The following is a 24,255-nucleotide window of genomic DNA, read 5'->3' on the forward strand; positions in this document are numbered from 1 at the left end:
AAGTCTAGACGATCAAGTGGCTTATTGTCCATTTCCATTATTGCCCTTTAAAGGGATGATGAAATCGTGTGAGGATAGCTCCTTGCACGATGTTGCAGGCCACCACGCGGGTTCTCTCAATGTCGTGAAGCACCGCCAACACATTTTTCTTTTAAATATTTTAAATAATTCAAATAATTAATAAAAAAACTAAATAAATAAAAGTAAAAATAACAAAAGTAAAGGCGTGATTGAGATGATTTGGTCTTTCTAGATTTGGACAATGATTTATTAGGTTCATAATTTATTTGTTTTAATTATTTGTAATTTTTTTTATTGTCTTTTTTCTGTAGGCTTTCATATTTTTTCTTAATTACCATTTTTAAATAGAATAAAAAAATAAATATTTCAACATAAAAAATTAATATTTGTACATTATCTCCACAACATTATCTTACCCTCGCAATCAACCATGACGATAAAGTCATCAACTATGACAAGGTCGCGAGATGAAGTTTCTCACCAAACATAATATGCCCATTGAAAATGCTCTATTAATCCAATCTCGTTTCCTCATTTGTGATTGTTGTGTGATTGTTTTAAGAAATATATTGGTGTACAATAATTACCGCGGTCGGTCGATAGAGTAATAGAAACATAACATCTGTGTCGTTGCACGATTTTAAAAAGAATAATATTAAAAATACAACAAATATATTGTATAAAAATATTTACAATAATTATATCGTGAAATTTTATATCGAATTTATCATTAGATTTTGACAAATGAATTTTTTATATTGTAAAAAATATTATACAAATTCAACTGTATATATAACATTATTCATAATTAAAAGTTAAACAAAACACAATCCCGTGGAGCTTTTATAAATTTACTAGTTGCCACCCCCGCTAGGCCCCTCAACATCCTAAAATTACTCAACAGTCCTTTTCTCCTTCATGTGAATTTTGTTTCGACAAGACACCGAGTTTGTAGTTCATTCATCACACTCACGGTCAATTTGTAATAATAATAATAATACAAATTATTCGGACATAATATATTTTTAATTTTTTTTTGGATAAATGAGATAACTTATTAGATTTTAAAATTTTTAATAGTAAATAAATAAATTAAAATGTCGAATTCTAGCAATAGAGTTATAATATAATATATATCAAAAGAAATACTTTTCAAAGGTGTGGACTTATTACTACAGCTATAATTAAAAGTTTTAGCTTCGCATTTTATAATAACTTGGTTAGTAAAATAGTAATTTATTTATATTTGATTAAAAAATAGTAATATATTTCACAAAGTAAGATTTTGTTTTTATTTTTTTCCGTAAAAGTTTAAATGATGACAATCGCCAGAAAAAAATGTGAAATTTTAAAAAGTATAAAAGAATATTTACCTTAAAAAAAAAAAAAACAAATATTGACTTTATATTTTGGAATTTTGTGACTATAAAAAGCAAGAGTCCTATGTTAAATAATATACCCACCCATCTTAGATTAAATTACAATCTCTGCCACTCTCCTCCGCTAGAATACCCCTTCCCGGGTCCCAGCGATTCCCGTGTATAAATCTGCCCCGAATCGGTAAATTCACTGTCTGCTGTATAGTGTTGAACGAAGGTGGTATTCTCCGAAGCAAATGCTGTTGAAAATGGACAGATCGATTCGAGAACTACGTCGTTTTGCGTCTGCTTCGCTTCCGACTCTATTTTTTCGTGCTTTTTCTCCAACTGCCGCTGCTTCCGCTTCTTGAAACCCTATCCGGAGTCTCTGGATTACCTTCTCAAGGTTTGGATCCCTTAAATTTACTAACATGCATTGTGGTATTGTGATCGCGTATGAACTGTCTTTTCGTTGATTTTGAATCTGAGCTGTGTTTTAATTTTGGGGGTGTATTGTGCTCTGTTCGCATGCGGATTGAACAGGTTCGGGGGGAATGGCGGTGGCGGAGGGGGTGACGAAGCTACTGTACGTTGTAGTGGTGGACGATGATGCGGTCCTCGGGAAGAAGGATTTTCCGTCTTTTCGGTATACGCGTTCTGTTCTACAGAGTTCTCTGCAGCTCATGGGTTGCAAGCCTCGGCACGCCTTTAAGGTTCTCTATTTGTTTTAGAAGTTATATTGTATCATATTTATAAAAAGAGTCGTGCTTCCTATTTTAACTTCCTTTTCAAAGTTTACTTGACCTGTGTTATGCATTTGTGTTTTTGGACACATGCACGGCTTTTAAGATGTTATGTGTGAACCGCGTGTGATGATTGATTGGAAATTACGATGAAAAGAAAAAGATTGATTTTTAGATCTAGGAACTGAACTCATGTTTTATTGCCTGATAGTTTATCTTAATGTCATATTCTCAACACCCTCGATCTGCAATTTACTGAATCTTTAGTTTGTGGATTAGTGGATCCAAAATGGGCGTGCCTTTTCATCATTTTAGTTTAGGTTAATAAATTCATGTTGTAGTTTTTGTGAATTGTAGTACCTCCAGAGAATCTCATGATAGTTCTTGAAGTAGTGAAGTAATGATGCATATCTGGGCTTATGCTGTTATGTGTTGTTTCAAGAATGAATCAATGATCCATGTTTCATGGGGATCTATAATTTTCCACCATTCTCGTGATGATTGTCAGATCTCTTGCCATTTTGATCAACTGAAATCTTCATTGGATTTTTTTGTTTATTTATAGCAGTTGGTGTTTCAGTAATTTGATTCAAATTTGCAATTGGTTGCTTTATTTGTCTATAAAAATGTGTAAGATTATTAGATTCAGGACATCTTGAATCTGCTAGCAGAAATTTCATTTTTTTCTCAATAGGAAACGATCTCATGTATTATCTAGTGCAGTCCAAGCATGCATGTCTTTGTTGCGCCTATCCCTTACCTAATTTCGTGATATTTTTGTTTGTGATTCTTACGTTCCTAATTTGTTCAGATTAGTCAAAGGGTATTTGAAACGATGAGGCAGGAAAGGTTGGCTAATAAGTTGGCTTCAGCTTTTGTGGATGTATCCCTTGAGGATGCTGCAGTGTATCCTCATAGTGAGACAGGACGTGGCGCTCATGCCTGCTTGGATAAGACAAACTCTGATCAGTTCACTCTAGAGGAAGATAAGAGCAAAAGCAAAGGGGAACCATTTGAATTGTACAAAAGGCGCACCACTGTGGTTGTCAGAAGAATATTTTTTCTAAATGTTGTTTGTGGAGCGCTTTCTGACTACAAGTATGTGGGACTGAATCAAAGGGCTGATTTAATATTAGCTTGCAGGTACTGTTACCGTTTTATGCCCATCTTAAACTAAATATGATGTTTTAGGTTCAAGTTGAAATGGGACGACTATTCATGAAGGGAGTCTTTGTACACTGTAATAACTTTTTTTTTGGTGTTTTACTTTGGTTGTATTCTCTGGGCTTGTCAAATTGTTCTTCAGCCTCCTTCCTATTGTATGTTCATTTATTTCATCAGTGATGCACAAGCTCAACCAACTGATTATCAATTTAATTTATGTCATATTATCTTTTCTAAGCGCATTCAGAAATTAGAAGGAGCCTGTGCTGTGAGTATAACCTAAGAATTATTCTGAATTCCCAGAAGAGTTCTGAACATGGTATAATATGCGATCATACTAAAAATTGGTCATCTATTGCCAACTGGAATTCTTTTCTTCAGTTCACCTTTCAACGTGCTAATGCGTTCTTATTCCCCTTTCATTTTCTTCCTGGACCTTTGCAATATTGGGTATTCATAAGGATTCCGAAACCACTGGCCGAGCTTGTTTGTATGATATATTTCCTGCAATTATTCTAGGTTTGAACTCAGAGGAAGATGTAATACTCGTAGGCGCATATTTTCTACTCTTACTATGATGATTTTGCAACTGTTAAAAATACTATTGAATTATGATTGACAATAAAACACTGAGCTTAATTGGTGGATTTAATAGTGAACATGGAAATATATTGAAATTATAAATGATCTTTCTCTTGGTAGTGTGATTCTTTGCTTTATGTAGTCGAACTAATTGTTTCTTTAGTAAAGATTCACTCATTTCTAATTGGATAGAAAAGGTAAGAGCAGAATGACAGTTCCTTCTAGTGAGTATGGTGAACTTCATTGCAAGAGAACCTTTCACTTTTTAACTTTCCTACTCTTTAAAAAAAAATTATTCTCTGTTTTTCTTGCTGGTGCTTTCTTCTCCTGTCCTAAGCTGTGAACCTAGAAACTGGGGTGGCATCTGCAGCTTGCGTGAGAGCCATTTTTAGTATATGAATTTTTTTGTTTCGTTTTAACTAAGAAAATGTGGTTTGGATCAACTGAAAAGAATACTGAGGTGCAATTTTCCATTCAGATGTTGAAACATACATTGAAAAATCTACGATTCAATATATGTACACGCTCATTAGTGTTGTGTTTTTACTTTTTATACATATACCGCTTTTCATACTAGGAGTCGAGATATGCCGATTTGGGAACATGAAATTGCTATAATTTCTGAAGTTAGGTTTCCTGGAATTATTTATTAGCTCCATCCTAATATATATGTACTGCATTTACTTTTCTGGTTCTCCCAAATGTATACTTTAGTTTTTATATATAGTAGTTTTTCTTTATCAATATACCTCTGTTAACTATGTTTTTGAAATATGTGGGGACCCGGGCTCTAACTCAATTCTTTTTTGGGATTAATTGGATATTTGCTAGAAAATGTGGGTCAAAATTTTGCTTTTAACATTAAATCAAATGTATATAATTCAAGCACAATAACTTTCTCTCTTTTATTTCAACAAACATAAATACATGTCTTGTTTCATTTCAAAGGTATACAAACTAGTGTTCAATACTAACTACACACCACACGTAGTACATGTCTAGTAAGAAACCACTAGTAATCTTCTTCTATGCCCGAAATCTCCACGCTATCTCGATCTCTCATCTCTGTCGCGACCCAGATCCTGTCCCACCTGTCGTTATGCACACATACAGACACAACAACAGCCGAAAACTCCGGTGAGAACAAATTCCAGTATAAAACATGTATACATGCATATACACAATATTCATGAACATACTATCATGGATGTAATCAACAACAATACATCTTGTAGACTATAAAACATAATCAGAATAAGTCAAGCAATGTAATTCAAACTCATATCTTTGACTCAATTCATATCTAATTCTAGAGATCCCGGTGTGAATAAGATGTAACAGGTCTCCCACCCACTCTCCCAATCGGGGTGGCGTTACATCTTATTCCTAAACTTCGGTCCTGTCTGTATCGAATTCTACAATCGGAGTGAATCTTCCCCTATGCTTCGATATCACCGAACGTTTAGAAAATTGGCGTATCTACCAATGACTCTCCTATCTCAGTACATATATATAAATCAATATAAAGTACAAACATAACAATTATGTGATTTTGGGAAACTCAAATCGAATCTCATTTGAGTTGTATCTTCCCGAATTCACATGAATTATACCTTCTTGTCGTACAGTCTTTATTGAGATCGAAGTCTTGAAGTCGATTCTTGTCAGTAGAAATCTGGAATGGCAATGTCACATATCACAATATGAATCCACAACTCAAACTTATACTAGTACGGATCAATATTTAGTCTTGGCACATTTTGACGTCATAACGACATAATTTCTCGATACCAATCAACTCAAATATCAATACCCAATAGCAATACTCATAATTCTTATCAACATCAATCCACAAGACTGAATTCTGCACCATCTCAACTCAATATATGCTGGAAAATCATAACGATCACATATGGTATCGTTTCTTCGATCCGGTTTCGAATATACATTCACAATAATCATAAGAACACATAATAACCATCAAAATCTGATTTTCCCCAATCTCTTACTTCAAAATATGTTGAAACTTAAAGATACTTACATCCTTAGATAGCCCTTGATGAGAGGAGCAAGAGTCTATGCTTGGATTGAAGTTTGAATGGCTAGATGTTGCACAATTTATTTTCTAAGCTTGAAGCAAACTTGAAGATTCTGAAGCTTTTCCTCTCCTTTCTCTCGGTGATGACCAGCTGAAATGAAGACAACACTTGATATATGCATGGTTAAGGACACATGTTTCATTCTTTGTTCAACACGCAAGACCGCGGGTGCGCTCCTTCTTGACCGCGGGTGCGGTTAGCTCACGGCATCCCCTTCCAATTTTCTAGAATCATCGACCGCGGGTGCGCTCAGTTATGTACCGCGGGTGCGCTCACCCTACTGTATCACATCCAAAATTTCAGAATAATGATCGCAGGTGCGCCGGCTTTTGCACCGCGGGTGCGGTCTTGCTACTGTAAATCTTCCACATTTCATGAGTCAAAACCGCGGGTGCGGTCTTGTTTGAGGCGCGGGTGCGGTGCCTCCTTCATGCAACACTTCATAATTTCGTTTTATCAACCTACAATTCTTGGGCATTACATTTCTCCCCCTCTTAGATAAGAGTTCGTCCTCGAACTCGCAGCAATCAATCAAAGTATGTACAAGAAGCAATATGATCAAAACTGAATAAATACTTACATCATGAAAATAGCTCGGGATATCTCTGTCTCATCTCTGATTCTGTTTCCCAAGTCGCTTCTTCAGTACCATGACGACTCCACTGGACTTTCATTAGCGGAATAGTCTTCGTTCTGAGCTGTTTTTCTTTTCGATCCAAAATCTGCAATGGTTGCTCAAAATAACTCAGTGTATCGTCAAGCTCGGCCTCATCAAGCTGAATGACATGAGAAGCATCAGGCATGTATCTACGCAGCATCGATACATGAAAAACGTCATGTATCCCATATAAAGAAGGAGGAAGAGCAAGTCGATATGCTCGATCACCAATCTTTTCAAGAATCTCGTACGGACCAATGTATCTAGGAGTCAATTTCCCGCGTTTGCCAAATCTGACAACGCCTCTGAACGGAGAAATCTTCAAGAATACTCTGTCTCCCTATTCAAATACTAACGGTCTACGTCTGATGTTCGCATACTTGGCTTGTCTATCCTGCGCCGTCTTCATTCTCTTCTGAATGATCTTCACCTTCTCAGTCATTTCACGAATCATATCAGGCCCAAGTTCTGGTTCCTCCGATATATCATCCCAATAGAGAGGAGATCTGCACTTCTTGCCATATAACGCTTCAAACGGTGCCATCTCGATACTCGTCTGATAGCTGTTGTTGTACGAGAATTCACAAAGTGGTAGTGAATCTTGCCAACTAGTGCCAAAATCTAGCACTACTGCTCTCAGCATATCCTCTAAGGTCTGGATAGTCCGCTCTGACTGTCCGTCTGTCTGGGGATGATAAGCAGTGCTCAGATGCAATGTCGTACCTAACGCCTGCTGTAAACTGTGCCAAAAATGTGAAGTGAATCGTGGATCACGATCTGATACGATCGACTTTGGCACACCATGCAGTCTGACCACCTCTCTGATATATATCTCGGCCATCTGATCATGTCGGTACGTCATTCTGTACGGAATAAAGCAAGCTGATTTGGTCAATCTGTCAATAATGACCCAAATCGCATCACAGCCCCGGGATGATCGTGGTAACTTCGTAACGAAATCCATGGAAATGTGATCCATTTCCATTCAGGAATAGATAAACTCTGAAGTAGACCTCCGGGCTTCTTTCTCTCGGCCTTCACCTGTTGGCAATTCAAGCACTTAGACACAAACTCTGCAATGTCTGACTTCATCTGTTTCCACCAGAATTGTGTCTTCAAATCGTTATACATCTTCCTGCCACCAGGATGAATACTGAACCGACTACAGTGCGCTTCTGACAATATCTGTTGTTTCAAATTTGAAACATCTGGCACTACAAGACGGTTATTCACATACGGAATATGATCATGTACCTGATATTCTGACTGATGTCCTGATCTGACCATCTGAATCGACTTCTGAATATTCTGATCAGTTTTTTGTGCTGCTTTAATTCTCAAAATCAAATCTGACTCAACTTGAATCGTAGCAAGTCGTAGTGGTCTACTATCTGTATCAAACGCTAATCCAGACAAACAGCAATCTTCAATCATATTCGAAACACCTATCGTCGATAAGGATAGGGAACATACCTTTCGACTCAAGGCATCCGCTGCTGCATTCGACTTTCCTGGATAGTATTTGATCTCGCAATCAAAATCCTTCAGCAAATCGAGCCATCTACGATGTCTCATGTTCAACTCTGACTAAGAAAATAGATACTTCAGGCTTTTGTGATCAAAGTAGATTTCAAATTTCTCGCCATAGAGATAGTGACGCCAGATCTTCAATGCAAAGACGATGGCCGCCAATTCAAGATCATGAATTGGGTAGCGAGTCTCGTGTGGCTTCAACTGTCTCGAGGCATATGCGATCACATGTCCTCGCTGCATAAGAATACATCCCAGCCCTCTGTGAGATGCATCACAATATACAACGAAATCCCCAGTACCTGAAGGTATCGTCAACACTGGAGCACTAGTCAGTCGTTTCTTCAACTCCAAGAAGCTAGACTCACAAGCTTTAGACCACACAAATGGCGCATTCTTCTGTGTCAACTGGGTAATCGGTTTCGCTATACTGGAGAAATCTTTAATAAATCGTCGGTAATACCCTGCTAAACCCATGAAACTGCGTATCTCTGGCACAGAAGTCGGTCTCGGCCAACTGATCACAGCTTCAACTTTACTCGGATCCACAGATATACCGTCTCCAGATATAATATGACCCAAGAAGACAACCTGTCTCAGCCAAAACTCACACTTTGACAGTTTAGCATATAATTTCTCATTTCTCAATGTCTGCAGCACAGTTCTTAAATGTCCGGCATGCTCAGTTTCATTCTTGGAATATACCAAAATATCATCAATAAAAACAATAACAAACTCATCTAGATACTTCTGAAAGATACGGTTCATCAAACTCATAAACACCGCTGGAGCATTCGTTAAACCAAAGGACATGACAATAAATTCGTAACGCCATACCTGGTTCGGAACGCTGTCTTCGGTATATCAACATCTCGGACTCTCAGCTGGTGATATCCAGATCTCAGATCGATCTTGGAATAGACAGAGGATCCCTGCAACTGATCAAATAAGTCGTCGATACGAGGCAATGGATATTTATTCTTTATCGTTGCCTTATTCAGTTGCCGATAATCAATACACAATCGCATCGAACCGTCTTTCTTTCGTACAAATAGCACTGGTGCACCCCAAGGAGATATACTCGGTCTGATATATCCCTTGGCTAGAAGATCTTCTAGTTGTGTTTTCAATTCTTTCAGTTCAATAGGTGCCATCCTGTACGGAGCTCGAGATATAGGAACTGTACCTGGTATAAGATCAATGCTGAAATCAACCTCTCGGGCTGGAGGTAACCCTGGAATCTCGTCTGGGAATACATCCGCAAACTCACGTACCACTTGGCAGATCTGCCAATGACGGAGTCGGTTTCGGTAGATCTACTGAATATATAAGGAACCCCTCTGCTCCTTTCTGCAATAATCTAGTCATCGTCAAAACAGATACTAAGGGAATCCGAGATCTGGAACCCTTACCGTAGAATTTCCACTCGTCAGCCATCTCTGGTCTGAACCTGACAATCTTCTGGAAACAGTCTACAGTGGCTCGGTACTTAGTTAACATATCAATCCCAACAATACAATCAAAATCAGCTAACCCAAGCACAATACAATCTAAATCAATCTCGTGACCCTCAAACTGTAGTATACAATTTCTAACTGAAGTCACAGATATAAGACCACTTCCCAACAGAGAAGAAATAGACACTACAGTAGCTAATGCTTCGACAGGCAATGAATGTAATAATGCAAAACGTTCTGATATGAATGTATGAGATGCACCTGTATCTATCAAAACATAGGCAGGATAACCGCAAATAAAACAGTTACCTGCGATCACATCGTTCGGTGCATCTTGGGCCTGCTCCTCTGTCAGTGCAAAGACCTGAGCCTGTTGTCTGGGAGGGTGGCTCACTGTCTGGCTACCTCTAGCTCGGGGCTGGGTCTGTGTAGGGTTTGGTTGGAAGGAATGGACAGACGAAGCTTGCCTCTCAGGCTGAGTCACTGATGCAGATGACCCTGCACCTTGAAATCTCTGTGCACCTCTCTGTGGACAGACTTTGGCGAAATGTCCTTGCTGCCTACATATGTTACATCTGCCCATCACACCCTGACACTGCGCGGTGGCATGTCTACCTCCACAAGAACTGCAATATACACCTGTATACTCTGTACTCTGGCCAGGACCTCTCTGTCGTGACCCACTGGAGCTCGACGAACTGCTCCCTGATCTCTTGAACTGTTTTCCCTTTGCTTTCAGCTGATCTTTTCTCCCGCTGCTGCTACCACCGCTCTCAAATCTGGGAGGGGGTTGAACTGAAGGTTGTGGCGGTTTCGGAGTAGGAGCGACATAGGAAGTGTTTCGTTGCCTAAGCAATCCAGCTTCTGCCCCCTTGGCACGGTTCAATGCTTCAGCAAAATTATTGGGCCTACCGGTATTCACCAAGGTAAAGATTTCTGGATTCAGGCTATTGATAAACTGATCCGCAAAGGCTTCGTCATTGTCTGCGACATGAGGAGCAAATCGGAGGAATGCAGAGAACTTAGAAACATACTCCTCAATATTCAGCTGTCCCTGTCTCAAATTGGCAAATTCAGCACCTTTGTCTTTTCGGTAGGACACGGGGAAAAATCGCTGATAAAACTCAGTCTTGAACATCTTCCAAGTAATCGGTGTGCCACGGTGCTCCAATGCTCTTTTTGTAGTCAACCACCAGTTCTTTGCTACTTCTTGCAGTTGATGTCCCACCAATTTCACTCGTCGGTCATCAGTGTACTCAAGGGAATCAAATAGCATTTCGATATCCTCTAGCCAACTTTCACACTCGACTGCATTTTCTGTACCTTTCAGGGTCGGTGGTCGGAAAGACTGAAACCGTTTCAACAAGGTCTCCATCGGTGTAGCAGTAACGTCCATCGGATCATTGGATGTACTACCCTGTTTTGGTGCCCGACCTGCTGCTGGTTGCTGTACTCGTCGAGGCGGCATATCTGAATATCAAACAGATTAATACACAATCTATACAATCTGTCTCAGCCCTCCTCTGATCATATACCTCTGATCCAGAATCGGTTCTGATTCAGTCTTTGCGAATACATGCTGTAAATCAACTCAGATAACGAGACAACATGTAATAGGGAAAGCAATAAATCATGCTAACACAAGAAAAGCAAGGAAGACGACTCGATCTACCCCGCTCATTCACTTCTATTTCAGTCTACAGAACCTACTGCTCTGATACCACCTGTTGTGGGGACCTGGGCTCTAACTCAATTCTTTTTGGGATTAATTGGATATTTGCTAGAAAATGTGGGTCAAAATTTTGCTTTTAACATTAAATCAAATGTATATAATTCAAGCACAATAACTTTCTCTCTTTTATTTCAACAAACATAAATACATGTCTTGTTTCATTTCAAAGGTATACAAACTAGTGTTCAATACTAACTACACACCACACGTAGTACATGTCTAGTAAGAAACCACTAGTAATCTTCTTCTATGCCCGATATCTCCACGCTATCTCAATCTCTCATCTCTGTCGCGACCCAGATCCTGTCCCACCTGTCGTTATGCACACATACAGACACAACAACAGCCGGAAACTCCGGTGAGAACAAATTCCAGTATAAAACATGTATACATGCATATACACAATATAAATCATGAACATACTATCATGGATGTAATCAACAACAATACATCTTATAGACTATAAAACATAATCAGAATAAGTCAAGCAATGTAATTCAAACTCATATCTTTGACTCAATTCATATCTAATTCTAGAGATCCCGGTGTGAATAAGATGTAACAGGTCTCCCACCTACTCTCCCAATCGGGGTGGCGTTACATCTTATTCCTAAACTTCGGTCCTGTCTGTATCGAATTCTACAATCGGAGTGAATCTTCCCCTATGTTTCGATATCACCGAACGTTTAGAAAATTGGCGTATCTACCAATGACTCTCCTATCTCAGTACGTATATATAAATCAATATAAAGTACAAACATGACAATTATGTGATTTTGGGAAACTCAAATCGAATCTCATTTGAGTTGTATCTTTCCGAATTCACATTAATTATACCTTCTTGTCGTACAGTCTTTATTGAGATCGAAGTCTTGAAGTCGATTCTTGTCAGTAGAAATCTGGAATGGCAATGTCACATATCACAATATCAATCCACAACTCAAACTTATACTAGTACGGATCAATATTTAGTCTTGGCACATTTTGACGGCATAGCGACATAATTTCTCGATACCAATCAACTCAAATATCAATACTCAATAGCAATACTCATAATTCTTATCAACATCAATCCACAAGACTGAATTCTGCACCATCTCAACTCAATATATGCTGGAAAATCATAACGATCACATATGGTATCGTTTCTTCGATCCGGTTTCGAATATACATTCACAATAATCATAAGAACACATAATAACCATCAAAATCTGATTTTCCCCAATCTCTTACTTCAAAATATGCTGAAACTTAAAGATACTTACATCCTTAGATAGCCCTTGATGAGAGGAGCAAGAGTCTATGCTTGGATTGAAGTTTGAATGGCTAGATGTTGCACAATTTATTTTCTAAGCTTGAAGCAAACTTGAAGATTATGAAGCTTTTCCTCTCCTTTCTCTCGGTGATGACCAGCTGAAATGAAGACAACACTTGATATATGCATGGTTAAGGACACATGTTTCATTCTTTGTTCAACACGCAAGACCGCGGGTGCGCTCCTTCTTGACCGCGGGTGCGGTTAGCTCACGGCATCCCCTTCCAATTTTCTAGAATCATCGACCGCGGGTGCGCTCAGTTATGTACCGCGGGTGCGCTCACCCTACTGTATCACATCCAAAATTTCAGAATAATGACCGCAGGTGCGCCGGCTTTTGCACCGCGGGTGCGGTCTTGCTACTGTAAATCTTCCACATTTCATGAGTCAAAACCGCGGGTGCGGTCTTGTTTGAGGCGCGGGTGCGGTGCCTCCTTCATGCAACACTTCATAATTTCGTTTTATCACCCTACAATTCTTGGGCATTACAAAATATGTGCAATTATTTCTTGAATAAATTAAACAAGGATAAAATATAAAATTTATTTTTCCATTGATATTCTTATTTCCATTGTGAATAAACAAACAAGCCTATATATTTAGAACTGAGGCAGTATGTATTACCTCGATTGACATTGCCGACATGTTGTCCTTTCTATAACCTTGCCTATCGTCACACATGCATTGAAACTAACTTACATGAGTCACGATATTCTCACATTGAAAATTTATGACTTTTTTTCATGTAGATTTTTTGTGTCATGCTTTATTAGCCAAGTCCCAGCCATGAAATATTAATGTACTTATGGTTGTAAAATTAACTTATTAAAAATGAGCGATGTGATATTATGGTTGCTGGCTGATGTGTCCATTAACACAATGTTTCAATAAATTGTTAAATGTTTACGGTGCTTTATTATTTTGTTTTGTTTATTTTTATTTTTACATTTAAAGGTACTTGTTCTGTTTTATTTATTTGTTTGTTTTCATTTCAGAATTCGAGAAAGAAAGGAATCTGTGACGGTGTTGCTGTGTGGTACTAGTGGCTGTGGAAAATCTACTTTATCTGCCTTACTGGTATGTCTCTTGTTGCCTTGAGTTTGGTTTCTGGTTAAGTTTCTTTATTTCGTTCTCTTTTCATTTTTAGCACCCGAGCTTCCGATAGTTTTTGAACTTTGTAGTGTCACAGACTCATAGTTGTATGAACATTGAGAGTCGAGTTGATAAATCAATATCTTTTTACAAGTTTAGGTAATCTTTTGTTACGCAATCTCATCAAATTGGATCTGTTTAGAAAATGTTTTGATGAATATTCAGAATAATATGATGTGAGATATGCACATACATGCTTTTTATGGCAGTAAAGGAGCTTTTTGTTTTACCTCAACTGTAAAACGATTGATTTATGAAATGTGATAAGTGAGTTTTAAGTGTTAAGAGGATACTGGTTCTTGCATTTGTCTTTAAGCCTACCCATGCTAACTTCTTTAGTTATTTATATTATATGCAATGTTCTAAATGATGGTCAAGACGGCCGCCTACTTCGATCGCCTAGGCGGTAGGTGGCCATCGATCGGCCCCGCCTTTGTCTAAGGTGGTCTCTGTAGGTGGTCCGAGGCTATCCGGCGGGCGAGCAGACGGTGGAGGTGGCCGAGGCAGTCAATGATTTTAAAATCCTAATCAATTGTTAAAGTCAAATAATTTTAAAAATCGATCAAAGTCAATCAATTTAGAAAACTCTAGATATAATAAAAACACATTTCACTTTCTTTTGTATTTACTTTTGATTTCAAGTGTTCTTCATCATCAGCCACCACCTGCCTCAAACCGTCTCCAGCCGCTGCCATCAGCCACCACCTTGATTATCTTGTTTGTTTGCGTTTATATATGTATATTTGTACTTTGTCTAGATTTTATTATATTATATGAAGTTTTTTGGATGAATAAACATTATTTAATTACATATATAAAAACTGATGATTACTTGTAATAACATTGCATGATTATATATACTTATTTATAAAAAATTGCTAAAAAAATTCAATCGCCTAGGTGGTGGACCGTTCCCGCCATTGCCTCCCGCCATTTATGACATTGATTATATGACCTTAATTCAATTATACACTATTATTTCAGGGAAGCAGGTTGGGAATTACGACTGTTATATCTACTGATTCAATTCGGCATATGATGAGGAGCTTTGTTGACGAAAAACAAAATCCACTGCTGTGGGCCTCAACCTATCATGCCGGGGAACATTTAGATCCAGTGGCTGTTGCAGAGGCAAAGGCCAAAAAGAAAGCAAAGAAATCAGCTGGCATTTCATCTACCTCAGTCGGCAAGGATGATGCCTCTAGTATTCTTGCAACTGGAAAATCCGAAGGAAATATTTCTGCTAGGGATGTTATCAGTCAGAAGCAGATGGCGATCGAAGGATTCAAGGCACAGAGTGAGATGGTGATTGATAGCCTTGATCGATTGATTACCGCATGGGAAGAACGGAAAGAATCTGTAGTGGTGGAGGGTGTCCACTTAAGTCTCAATTTTGTGGTAATATTTTTTAATATGCATTTAGTTCTAGAAAATTTGCACGGAGACATACTTTTTCGTTTATAGTAGAGGCCAGATTTGATTATGATTGAATTTGCAATGCAGATGGGGCTTATGAAGAAACACCCTTCAATTATACCCTTTATGATTTATATTTCAAATGAAGAGAAACACCTCGAAAGATTCGCTGTTCGCGCAAAGTATATGACACTAGATCCTGCAAAAAACAAGTATGTCAAGTATATAAGAAATATCAGGACAATCCAAGACTATCTATGCAATCGGGCAGATAAACATTTGGTGCCAAAAATGAACAACACTAATGTAGATAAAAGTGTAGCAGCCATTCATGCAACAGTTTTCAGCTGCCTAAGAAGGCGGGAAGCAGGGGAGCAGCTTTATGATCCAATCACAAACACAGTAATTGTTGTTGACGAGGAGTACAGGAATCAGTGTACTGCCAATTCCTTGAGTTCTAAAGGAATGTTTCAGCTGATCCAAAGGCAAGATTCTAGTAGGCAATTGATGGCACTTTTGAATGATGATGGTTCAGTGGCAAAGGCATGGCCAGTTGACATGATAGATAACAATGGCAAACCCATTGTTGGGCACTCCACTGGGAATGGAATTGGAACACCTGTGTATGGGCCGCTGCGGATTGGAAAAGCAGAACCAGTCAACCTTCAGTTTGGTCACTTTGGTATTAGTGCTTGGCCAAGTGATACTGGGGGCACAAGTCATGCAAGCAGTGTAGATGAATCAAGAGGTGAGCTGACTGACAATGGCAGTATATATTATTCATCCTGTTGCAGCTCACCGAGGATGTTGTCTGATGGGCCTGCTAAGGAAGTAAGTTACAGCATCATCAACTACAAAGTGAACTTAAACCGTGAACTTGGCTAATAATTCGAAATTTTGTACGTAGTTTTTCAAACATAAATATGCTTCCAACAGGATGGGATGAAAGTTTCAACCTATGGGTCCTTCCTGGTTCTAATCGTGCTCTTTTTTTCCGTTGTCCTTTTCACAGCTCAAGGAAGAATTGTCTGTCGATGGTAGTGAGGAAGATGTTGAAGAACCACCTGAAACAGACAGTGACGAAGATTTAAGTGATGAGCAAAAACAGCTCCAAGAAGAGGTAGGAATATGTTGTCGGAAAATTTTCCCTCGGCACACTACATTGAACAGATCCTCCACATTAATTTGTGATACACAATATTGCCATCTGTAAGCTTCATAATTTATGTTATAACTGCTTTGATAACTTGATACTTGTTTTTGCAATTTGGATATAGTTGATTTCACTGGATTCATTGTTTTTGGGCCGTTGTGCTTTCTATTTTGTTGGTTGAAAAAAATGTTTCTCATTGCATGTTATTTATCTCAGTTGGAAGGGTCCGTGGATGAGGGATCAACGGAATCAGATGAGTATGATGTTCTTACTATGCAGGACATTCACGAAAGTGGTTATGCCTCAGATGATGATGAAGAATTTGTCAGTAAAATGAATTCACACAAAATGGTGTCCTCCGCTTTAGGAGACCAAACAAACGAAAATGACTTTCATGACCTCTTCGAGACAGAAACAGAAACCCAGTCAGTGTCACCAAAAGATGCGACTCTCACATCTCCTTTCAGAGATAGTACCGATAGAAGAATTCTACCCTCTTCCTTGGGCCATAGATATAGGAAACGGTCGCTAAGCATCCCTTCATTTGGGAAGCGTGGAGCGTCAAATACAACCACTAATTGAAGCACTTCGGAGGTAGCGGTGCAGATTTTGTGGTTGTCCATAGCTCATAAAGTCTTTGATGTATCTTCTTCCCGTTTCATAGCTTTGAGGCATTGTCAGTAGACACAGCAATTTGTTAATGGAGTTGGGCGTTTTGTTACTCAAATGCCTGTTGTTTAGCATTGAGAAGATCTGGCTGTTGAATTTAGAGATTTCTGAGGTAAATGTTTTTTCCTGCATGCAGATTTAGATTAAAAGTATTTGGTTACTTCTCGCATGCACATTTTTCAAAAATATATTAAATTGATTTATATCTGCTCCTTCCCGATATAGGACAACGCTATAGCATCATGTATGAATAAGTTTTTCAAATATCGCTTAATGCCTCTAAAAAGAAATTTTCTTCATTGATCTGTCACGGCCTTCCCAAATTATAATATCACAATTTACCATCTTTCTATCTATTATTATAATATTGTGCTAAACGGGTGATAGCAAAATGACATTTATATTTTTAAATTTAAATAAAAAATAAACAAAGAAAGAAGTGACAGTACGGTAATTACTGTGTGATCTATCCCTTAAATGATTTCTATACCAAAAAAATAACAACAGCTAAACCAGAAAGAAGATGGCAATTTTGTTTACACCTGGGGAGGGGTTTTAGGTCTCGAACTCAAGATGGACGAGACCCTTTCCAACTTTGGAAAGACTTGTGCCATAGGCTAACGAAGCCTTGGTCGAATATCGCAATTTCATTCTCTTTATTATTAGCAAGCTAAATGCATAAATACTGAAGGCATTCATTCAACTATACAATATTTTCACCCATTAACCTAGCATGAGTTTTTTTGCTTTTGTTTTTCCATACTTAAATTATTACTTCCTAATTCATGATAAATTTTAAACAGCTTCATTATGTTTTCCCCCCCAGACTTCGGGCCTTCGTGATTTGGGCTGTAGCCCATAAAATTATATTCCCTTTGGCGGGAGTTCAAAATTACACTACAGGAGAGAGACACGAGAGCTAAAATAATATGTTTATCCCAGAAATGTTAGATTATAGTCGGTGAAAAATAATGAGCGAAGTTGATCTGAATTCTCTCCGAAGGTGTAATTCTTCAAACACCAAGCCTACATTCAGCTCGATGTTTTATTGTGTGTTAAATTTTTTTTTTTTGGGTGTTGATTTTCTTTTTCTTATATACAGACGAATCTTGGAGCTCCGGAACGTCTCGGAAAACTCAGAACTTAGCGACGAGGATACGGAAAATTTGTTGAGCAAGGTCGTAGTTGAACTTGAGGTAATTGAAATGAAAAATCTCGTGTGTTTGATAGCAATTTCTCCATTTTTTTTCCCGATGTTAAAATTGGGTAGCTTTTCATTATTTTCAGAGGAAAATTAGTCAGGTTGTATCGGACTGTTCTTCGGATGTAAGATCGTTGGCGAATGAAGACCTTAGTGAGAAATTCATTTATCTTATTATTGTTTCAGTCGTTTTTATTTAACTAGTACTTGATTGCAAATTTGCAATAACGAAGGTTCATTTGGCTATGAACGGTGTAGCTTTTGACTAATTCATACTTTTAAAGGCATTAATGAGTATGATTTTTAAAAGAATTTTGGCTGAACCACCAACCAAATATTTGGTTGTCCACCGAGGTTGTTTTATCTTCACTAGATGTTCGTCTTTTTGTTAAAACTCAACGTTGGTTTATTATGTTGAAAATATAGATGAACTAATGGAGCATTTGAAGAAAGAACTGAATGCAGTAGAGGGAGAAAATGCAAATACTGAAAGTGAAATTATGGAGCTTTTAAGAAGATGTATGGAAGGTAAAAGCCTTTCTTTTGTTTGAGTAGGTGAGAGGGCGTTCCTACACCCTCAATCTTAAAGACTTTATATTTTTATAAGTAATTTTTTTAATATCAAGTTTTACCCACCAAGCAAGTCTTTCCTCCCATCACTCCGATCTCATAACTTCACCCCAAATAATCTGGTTTACAATGAGCATTATTTAGTTGTGTTCATTTTCATGTTTTTATGTTGTTGAGTTATGCACGCATTATAACACATTGTTATTGTTGTTGGTGGTGTTTTTTGTTTTTTTTTTGTTTTGCAGATAATGATAAATTGGAGTGCGAACTGGAGAAATTAAGTTGTTCCTTGGACTTTATGGAGTCACAGGTCATATTGCATGGCATTTCCAGATTTAAATATATTATTTAAAGCTACAATACTGAGATTTTAGCTTAAACTTTGAATCTTCATATCCTAACCAAATAATGGGGTTTCATGTATAGCTATGGCTTCTTGATATTAATAGATCAAGGCTTCTATCTATCATAATATCAGCATTCATGATTACCTTATATCATATTTATTTTTCCAGCATGTTGAGGCAATGTAAGGCAAGGGAAGAAAGTTGATTTGAAGCGACGGAAACACATAAGCTTTGCATTTTAAAACTAGTACAAAGAAATTGAAGGGAACTCTAAATTAGTTGTATTACATATACTTTGTGGTCTGCACGACCTCTCAAATGGAAATATTGTTTGCTGTAGTTTGTGTCTTGAATTGTTTCCTGAATTTATCAGTTAGCATTTCTAATAAAAAAAATTTGTTCATGGCGCAGATACTTGAAAAAGAAAAACAGGACAAGCAAACAAATGTCTCTTATGAGGCAGCATACAAGGAAACCTTTTCAAATGCACACGACTCTAGTTTTGAGGTTTATTCATTGTAGCATTTGCCCTTTCTATATTTTAATTTTGATGAACTATTATACAAATATTTTTCATCATGTTCTGAAAAGGAATCTTTCTATCTCAGATGTTAAAAGACTGTTTTTCTCATGATGCCTTTTGATGATTAGTCATATATGAATTTCTTTCACACAATTGCAGCTGAAATATTGTAACAAATGGCCTTGATTTCTCAGTTGTTATACTTTAGTTTCGTTGTGGTTTTTTCTTAGGCATGGACCTTTTTGCATTTGCATTGAAATTGTTTCGTTGAAAACTGAAAATTATGGATATTATTGTAATTAAACCATTTCTGTAATTGTTGCATTTCTCTGTGACATGCTAGATCAATTTTTAAGTAAAGTTCTTTGCCTTTTTGTTCCCCCTTAAGATGTTGGAACTCAATCACCGGATTGAGAAGAACAAGATGACTTTGAAGTCACTGCAAGATCTGGATACGATTATTCAGAGGTTTCATCTTTTCAGAAACAACGGAATCCATTATCCTTTTTTATTTATTTATTATGATTTGACATATGGTCGCTCGTCTTAACAGGTTTGAAGCTGTAGAGAAAATTGAGGATACATTGACTGGTCTCAGAGTAGTTGAATTTGAAGGAAACCGCATTAGGTTGTCCTTGAAGACGCACATCCCAAATTTAGAAAGTGTATTGCACCAGCAAGAAATAGAAGGTGTCATTGAGCCAGAACTCAATCATGAGCTGATAATAGAAACTATAGATGGAACATTTGAATTAAAGAATGTTGAGGTAAGACGTTTTTAAATTTATGAAGGTGATCCGTGATCCATTGCTCCAGCAAATTTGTAGCAACACTATTCTTACAGATACTGAATCTGATAATAAGTGAATATGGTAATTGAAATTAGTTATCACGATTCATAATTTCGAATTAAGTTATATGAAGATGTGAATGCCAAGAACTTAACTGCGGCTATCTATTCTGAAAATAACACAACATGGTGTAGCGTGACATTGTGTTATTTCACATATGATCCCCATGAGAAAAATTATTCAATGTCTTGAATGAACTCAAACATCACATTTATCCCATATTGTACATGATCATTGCCACGTAACTGATGGACTTGGGCTATTCTTATTGCCTGACATTTGGCTATAAATCTTTTTGCTGAAAATTATCACTCTCCTCTTTTACCTTTAGATGCCTGTAAATTTATTGACTCTAATCTCGAGTAACATCTATAAATTGGACTCATGGCATCAAATTCATTGATATTGTAGTCATTTTTCCAATGTTCTTAGCAAGATAACCTCTTCTTAAAATAACATTCTATCTTAAAACATTTCATGTATTACAAGATTTTTTCTTATGTTCACAAACTTGGAACCTGAGCTTTACACTGTAATGACATTGTCATTTAGGTAATCTGATGCCAGAAAAACTCTGTATTGATGTTTTGTGTTTTGTTTATCTCGTGGTCATTTACTTTGTGTTCTTTGTCAAATTCCGTTGTTTTTCTGTAACCTTTCTTATCACCAAGTGATTGGAAGTTACTTTTGAAATAGCAGCTGAGGATGAACTTGCAAGTTATTGCTGCTTTTATTTTTAAGATAATCACGACTCACTAGTTAAATCATTCTTATGTTAAATCATTCTTATGTTTTCTGCCTTGGATATATCTGTAGGTTTTCCCAAATGATACATACTTAGATGAAATTGTTGATGCTGCCAAGTCTTTCAGGTTGGTGATTTCTTTTATTGTTTGTAGATTTATTTTATTTTTTATATTTTTCATGTGTGCATGGACTGTAAACATTTTTGATAAGATGGATTGCCTCTAGCTGTAAATGTCCATTATCTATATGGATTCTAAGCTTGACGAAGGTTAAATTTTTCTTTGCCTGGTGAAGATAATAGTTATGGTCATAAAATTAGAGGTGTTCGTTATTTTATGTGTTACTATGTTAAGAAATATGTTAGTTTATAGAAGTAACTAACTGCTAATGGCTTTGGTGCTTTGTGTTCAAACTAAAGTTCATTAGCAAATGGTAGGAGGTCCACAATGTCACTTATGGATTAAGACTGATTGCAAAATTCATTGAAAAGATAATATCCTTAATTTGTTAAATTAGTTGTAAAATATGCACGGTTGATGCAACAAGAAACAACTAGTTGGTGGCAGATTTGAGTCATTTGATCTCTTTTCTTTGATTAAATCCATGCCGCATGAAGAGTTTGTCAGTGCGATTGAGGTGGACCTAAACTCGAGTAAATTAAACATCAGATAACTATTTTGAGTGATAGAACCACAAAATTGATGGTGAAATTTTGTCTCCTTATTCGCTGATTAACTGCTGATAGGTATCAAACTACAGCTTTCTTTTCGTGACTATCACCTTTTTTTCCTTTCTCTGTTCAAAATCTGTGCATTCTACTGAGTTTCATCCTTTGATTTTTGCCATATGTATTGTACCAATTATATTTGATTCTCATTATTCTTTGAGAAAATCCTTTGCTACTTATTTGTGTAGGTGTAAAGTTAATACCTTTTGGTTCTGGATGAAATCAGTCTAATTCACAGTGCAACTGCAGATTAATTTCTAGATTTCTGTTTGGATCAGTGTTTGCATGATGTAACTGTGGAATGATGTTGGGACTTCCCTCTTTGTTGATGATATATGTAATTTGAAAGGTTGAGTCATCAATATGCTCATACTGGTGAACTTTCAGAAATAAGTTGGCTACGCATCTAACATGCATCTTGATGCACATTGAAATCAACTTAAGTTGATCTGTGTCATAAATCTAAATGCTTAATTTACATGGCTCCACTGTATCACTACATTATTCTCTGCAGTATGTCGTATATATATATTATAGTTGAAATTTATTTAGTTGTTACCGCATCCAGGTTGCGTTATCCATCATTCTCAGTAATCACAACCAGATCTTCCCTGGAGTGGTTTGTGAGGAGGGTGCAAGATAGAATTGCTCTTGCCTCACTCAGACGAATAGTTGTGAAGAATGCAAAGTCAAGGTATACTACTTCATTACAATGCTAATTTTGATCTTGGTTATTTGAGCGTGTATTAATGGTGGTTTGAAAGAGAATTGTTATTTAGTTTATCATTAAAACCATGGATGATTTTAATTTGAGCACTATGATTTTCTTCTGTTATATGCTATTATGCTTGCAATTGTGGTCAACTGCATAGTTCTTAATAATTAACATTTCACCTATATGTATCCCACATAGAAGTGGAAAGAGATCAGGTGATAGTTACCATTTGATTTTCATATCAGTTTCTTTTATGCCCTTTCTATTGTTTCAGGCACTCTTTTGAGTACCTAGACAAAGAAGACACAGTAGTAGCTCATATGGTTGGTGGGGTTGATGCTTTCATAAAGCTGTCTCAAGGTTGGCCAACATTAAATTCCACTTTGGAGCTAATTTCACTCAAGAGCTCGAGCCAGCTCTGCAAAGAGATTTCGTTGGCCGGCCTTTGCATTATAGTGGTGAGCAGTATTAATGCTTGATTCTTGCTTCTTTGCAGCAGATCATATTTCATTCACTTCTCAATGCAATTTTTTTTAAAAAAAAATTATCAAAAAACGTAACTAGAAAAATTAGTGGGTAAAACTCGAGAAAATTTGTATTTCAGCGCACATTGTTTGCCTCTTTACTGTTAAAGACTGAATGATTTCTTGGCCTGAGCTTATGTGACGTGTAATTTATAGGAGACAGCGAACTCATTGAATGCACCTATACGTCAGAATATCTCAAGCTTCGTCAATGGGATCGAAGACATACTCATGAAGCAAATGCATGCGGAACTTCTATCAGATAATATCCCTAATAAGTGAGTAATCATTTATGTTTCTAACTTAGCCTGGCTGATGTGTTGGAACAAATTTTTAAGTTTAATATGGTGAAAGACATCCAATTATTTTCTAGTTGGAGTTTGTGTAATGCCATGTCTTATCTGGGTTTGGAATAACATCTGCTTTTTAATTTTAGATAGACCTAAACAGAAATATCTTGTCTATTATCGAGTTTGTAATCAAACAAGTCTTTGCTCTTGATAAAGGTGGATCAAATTGGGACAATCATGACGTACGTAATGAAAAGGGTTGAACTTTATTTTGTTTTTTTTTTATAAATAATTGGTTACGTTTATGGTCAAATTATTGGTTTTTCCTTTTGATTTTGTTGGATAAATGGTAAGCAATAAATGAAAGGAAGTGAGTTGTTTTACGTTGCAAAACCTGCCAAAAATAGTATTTCTCGTTAGCTTTAAGTTTGAGCTAAGGGTTTGGGTCTCAAGGAGCACAAGAAATTTTTAGAAGGGGGAAGATGCTGATAGGCTGGTTCTCAGTGAAACAAACGCACGCGCGCGGCAGTCCTGTCGAGCGGCCTGGGGTTGTGCGGTGTGGTGAGGTGAGGTGAGGTCTCTTGACCGTATTAATCTTTTTGGACAAAATTTATTTGGAAAATAATTTTTTATTTTTGAAATAAAGACTGGACTCATTTGGAACAATGTGTGTCCCTTAGACTATCATAGAAACGTTCGGACCAAATAGTG

At 37.1% G+C, this 24,255-nt stretch overlaps 2 protein-coding genes across 3 annotated transcripts; both read left to right on the top strand.

The window, feature by feature from the left end:
- The first annotated feature begins 1,497 nt into the window (after positions 1–1,497).
- On the top strand, positions 1,498–17,149 carry LOC142553510 (P-loop NTPase domain-containing protein LPA1 homolog 2-like). Of its 2 annotated transcripts, XM_075663826.1 has the most exons (9): positions 1,498–1,785; positions 1,923–2,092; positions 2,934–3,005; positions 3,045–3,265; positions 13,655–13,736; positions 14,796–15,209; positions 15,315–16,058; positions 16,240–16,347; positions 16,597–17,149. In XM_075663826.1, the coding sequence occupies exons 2-9, from the start codon at positions 1,934–1,936 to the stop codon at positions 16,960–16,962; spliced, it is 2,166 nt and encodes a 721-aa protein (XP_075519941.1). In that variant the 5' UTR covers positions 1,498–1,785; positions 1,923–1,933; the 3' UTR covers positions 16,963–17,149. The 2 variants fall into 2 exon arrangements, with proteins under 2 accessions (XP_075519941.1, XP_075519940.1); XM_075663825.1 differs by having other exon boundaries at positions 1,500–1,785; positions 2,934–3,265.
- A 690-nt stretch (positions 17,150–17,839) lies between these two features.
- On the top strand, positions 17,840–23,773 carry LOC142553512 (uncharacterized). Its single transcript, XM_075663827.1, has 12 exons — positions 17,840–18,052; positions 18,152–18,245; positions 18,337–18,403; positions 18,677–18,778; positions 19,066–19,130; positions 19,579–19,674; positions 20,079–20,158; positions 20,244–20,457; positions 21,358–21,413; positions 22,584–22,709; positions 23,005–23,188; positions 23,411–23,773. Exons 1-12 carry the CDS (start codon positions 18,021–18,023, stop codon positions 23,534–23,536), a joined length of 1,242 nt encoding a protein of 413 aa, XP_075519942.1. The 5' UTR covers positions 17,840–18,020; the 3' UTR covers positions 23,537–23,773.
- Positions 23,774–24,255: the final 482 nt, after the last annotated feature.

Source organism: Primulina tabacum, chromosome 8, assembly GCF_025594145.1.
Source record: "Primulina tabacum isolate GXHZ01 chromosome 8, ASM2559414v2, whole genome shotgun sequence".
Taxonomy (NCBI): domain Eukaryota; kingdom Viridiplantae; phylum Streptophyta; class Magnoliopsida; order Lamiales; family Gesneriaceae; genus Primulina; species Primulina tabacum.

Excerpts from the sequence above, each read along its gene's own strand:
- LOC142553510 (XM_075663825.1), top strand. The coding sequence starts at position 1,934 with ATGGCGGTGGCGGAGGGGGTGACGAAGCTACTGTACGTTGTAGTGGTG. Across the intron at positions 2,093-2,933 it reads AGCCTCGGCACGCCTTTAAG|ATTAGTCAAAGGGTATTTGA; the intron begins GTTCTCTATTTG and ends TAATTTGTTCAG. Across the intron at positions 16,348-16,596 it reads AAAAACAGCTCCAAGAAGAG|TTGGAAGGGTCCGTGGATGA; the intron begins GTAGGAATATGT and ends TATTTATCTCAG.
- LOC142553512 (XM_075663827.1), top strand. The coding sequence starts at position 18,021 with ATGAGCGAAGTTGATCTGAATTCTCTCCGAAG. Across the intron at positions 18,404-18,676 it reads GTTGGCGAATGAAGACCTTA|ATGAACTAATGGAGCATTTG; the intron begins GTGAGAAATTCA and ends TTGAAAATATAG. Across the intron at positions 23,189-23,410 it reads CCGGCCTTTGCATTATAGTG|GAGACAGCGAACTCATTGAA; the intron begins GTGAGCAGTATT and ends TGTAATTTATAG.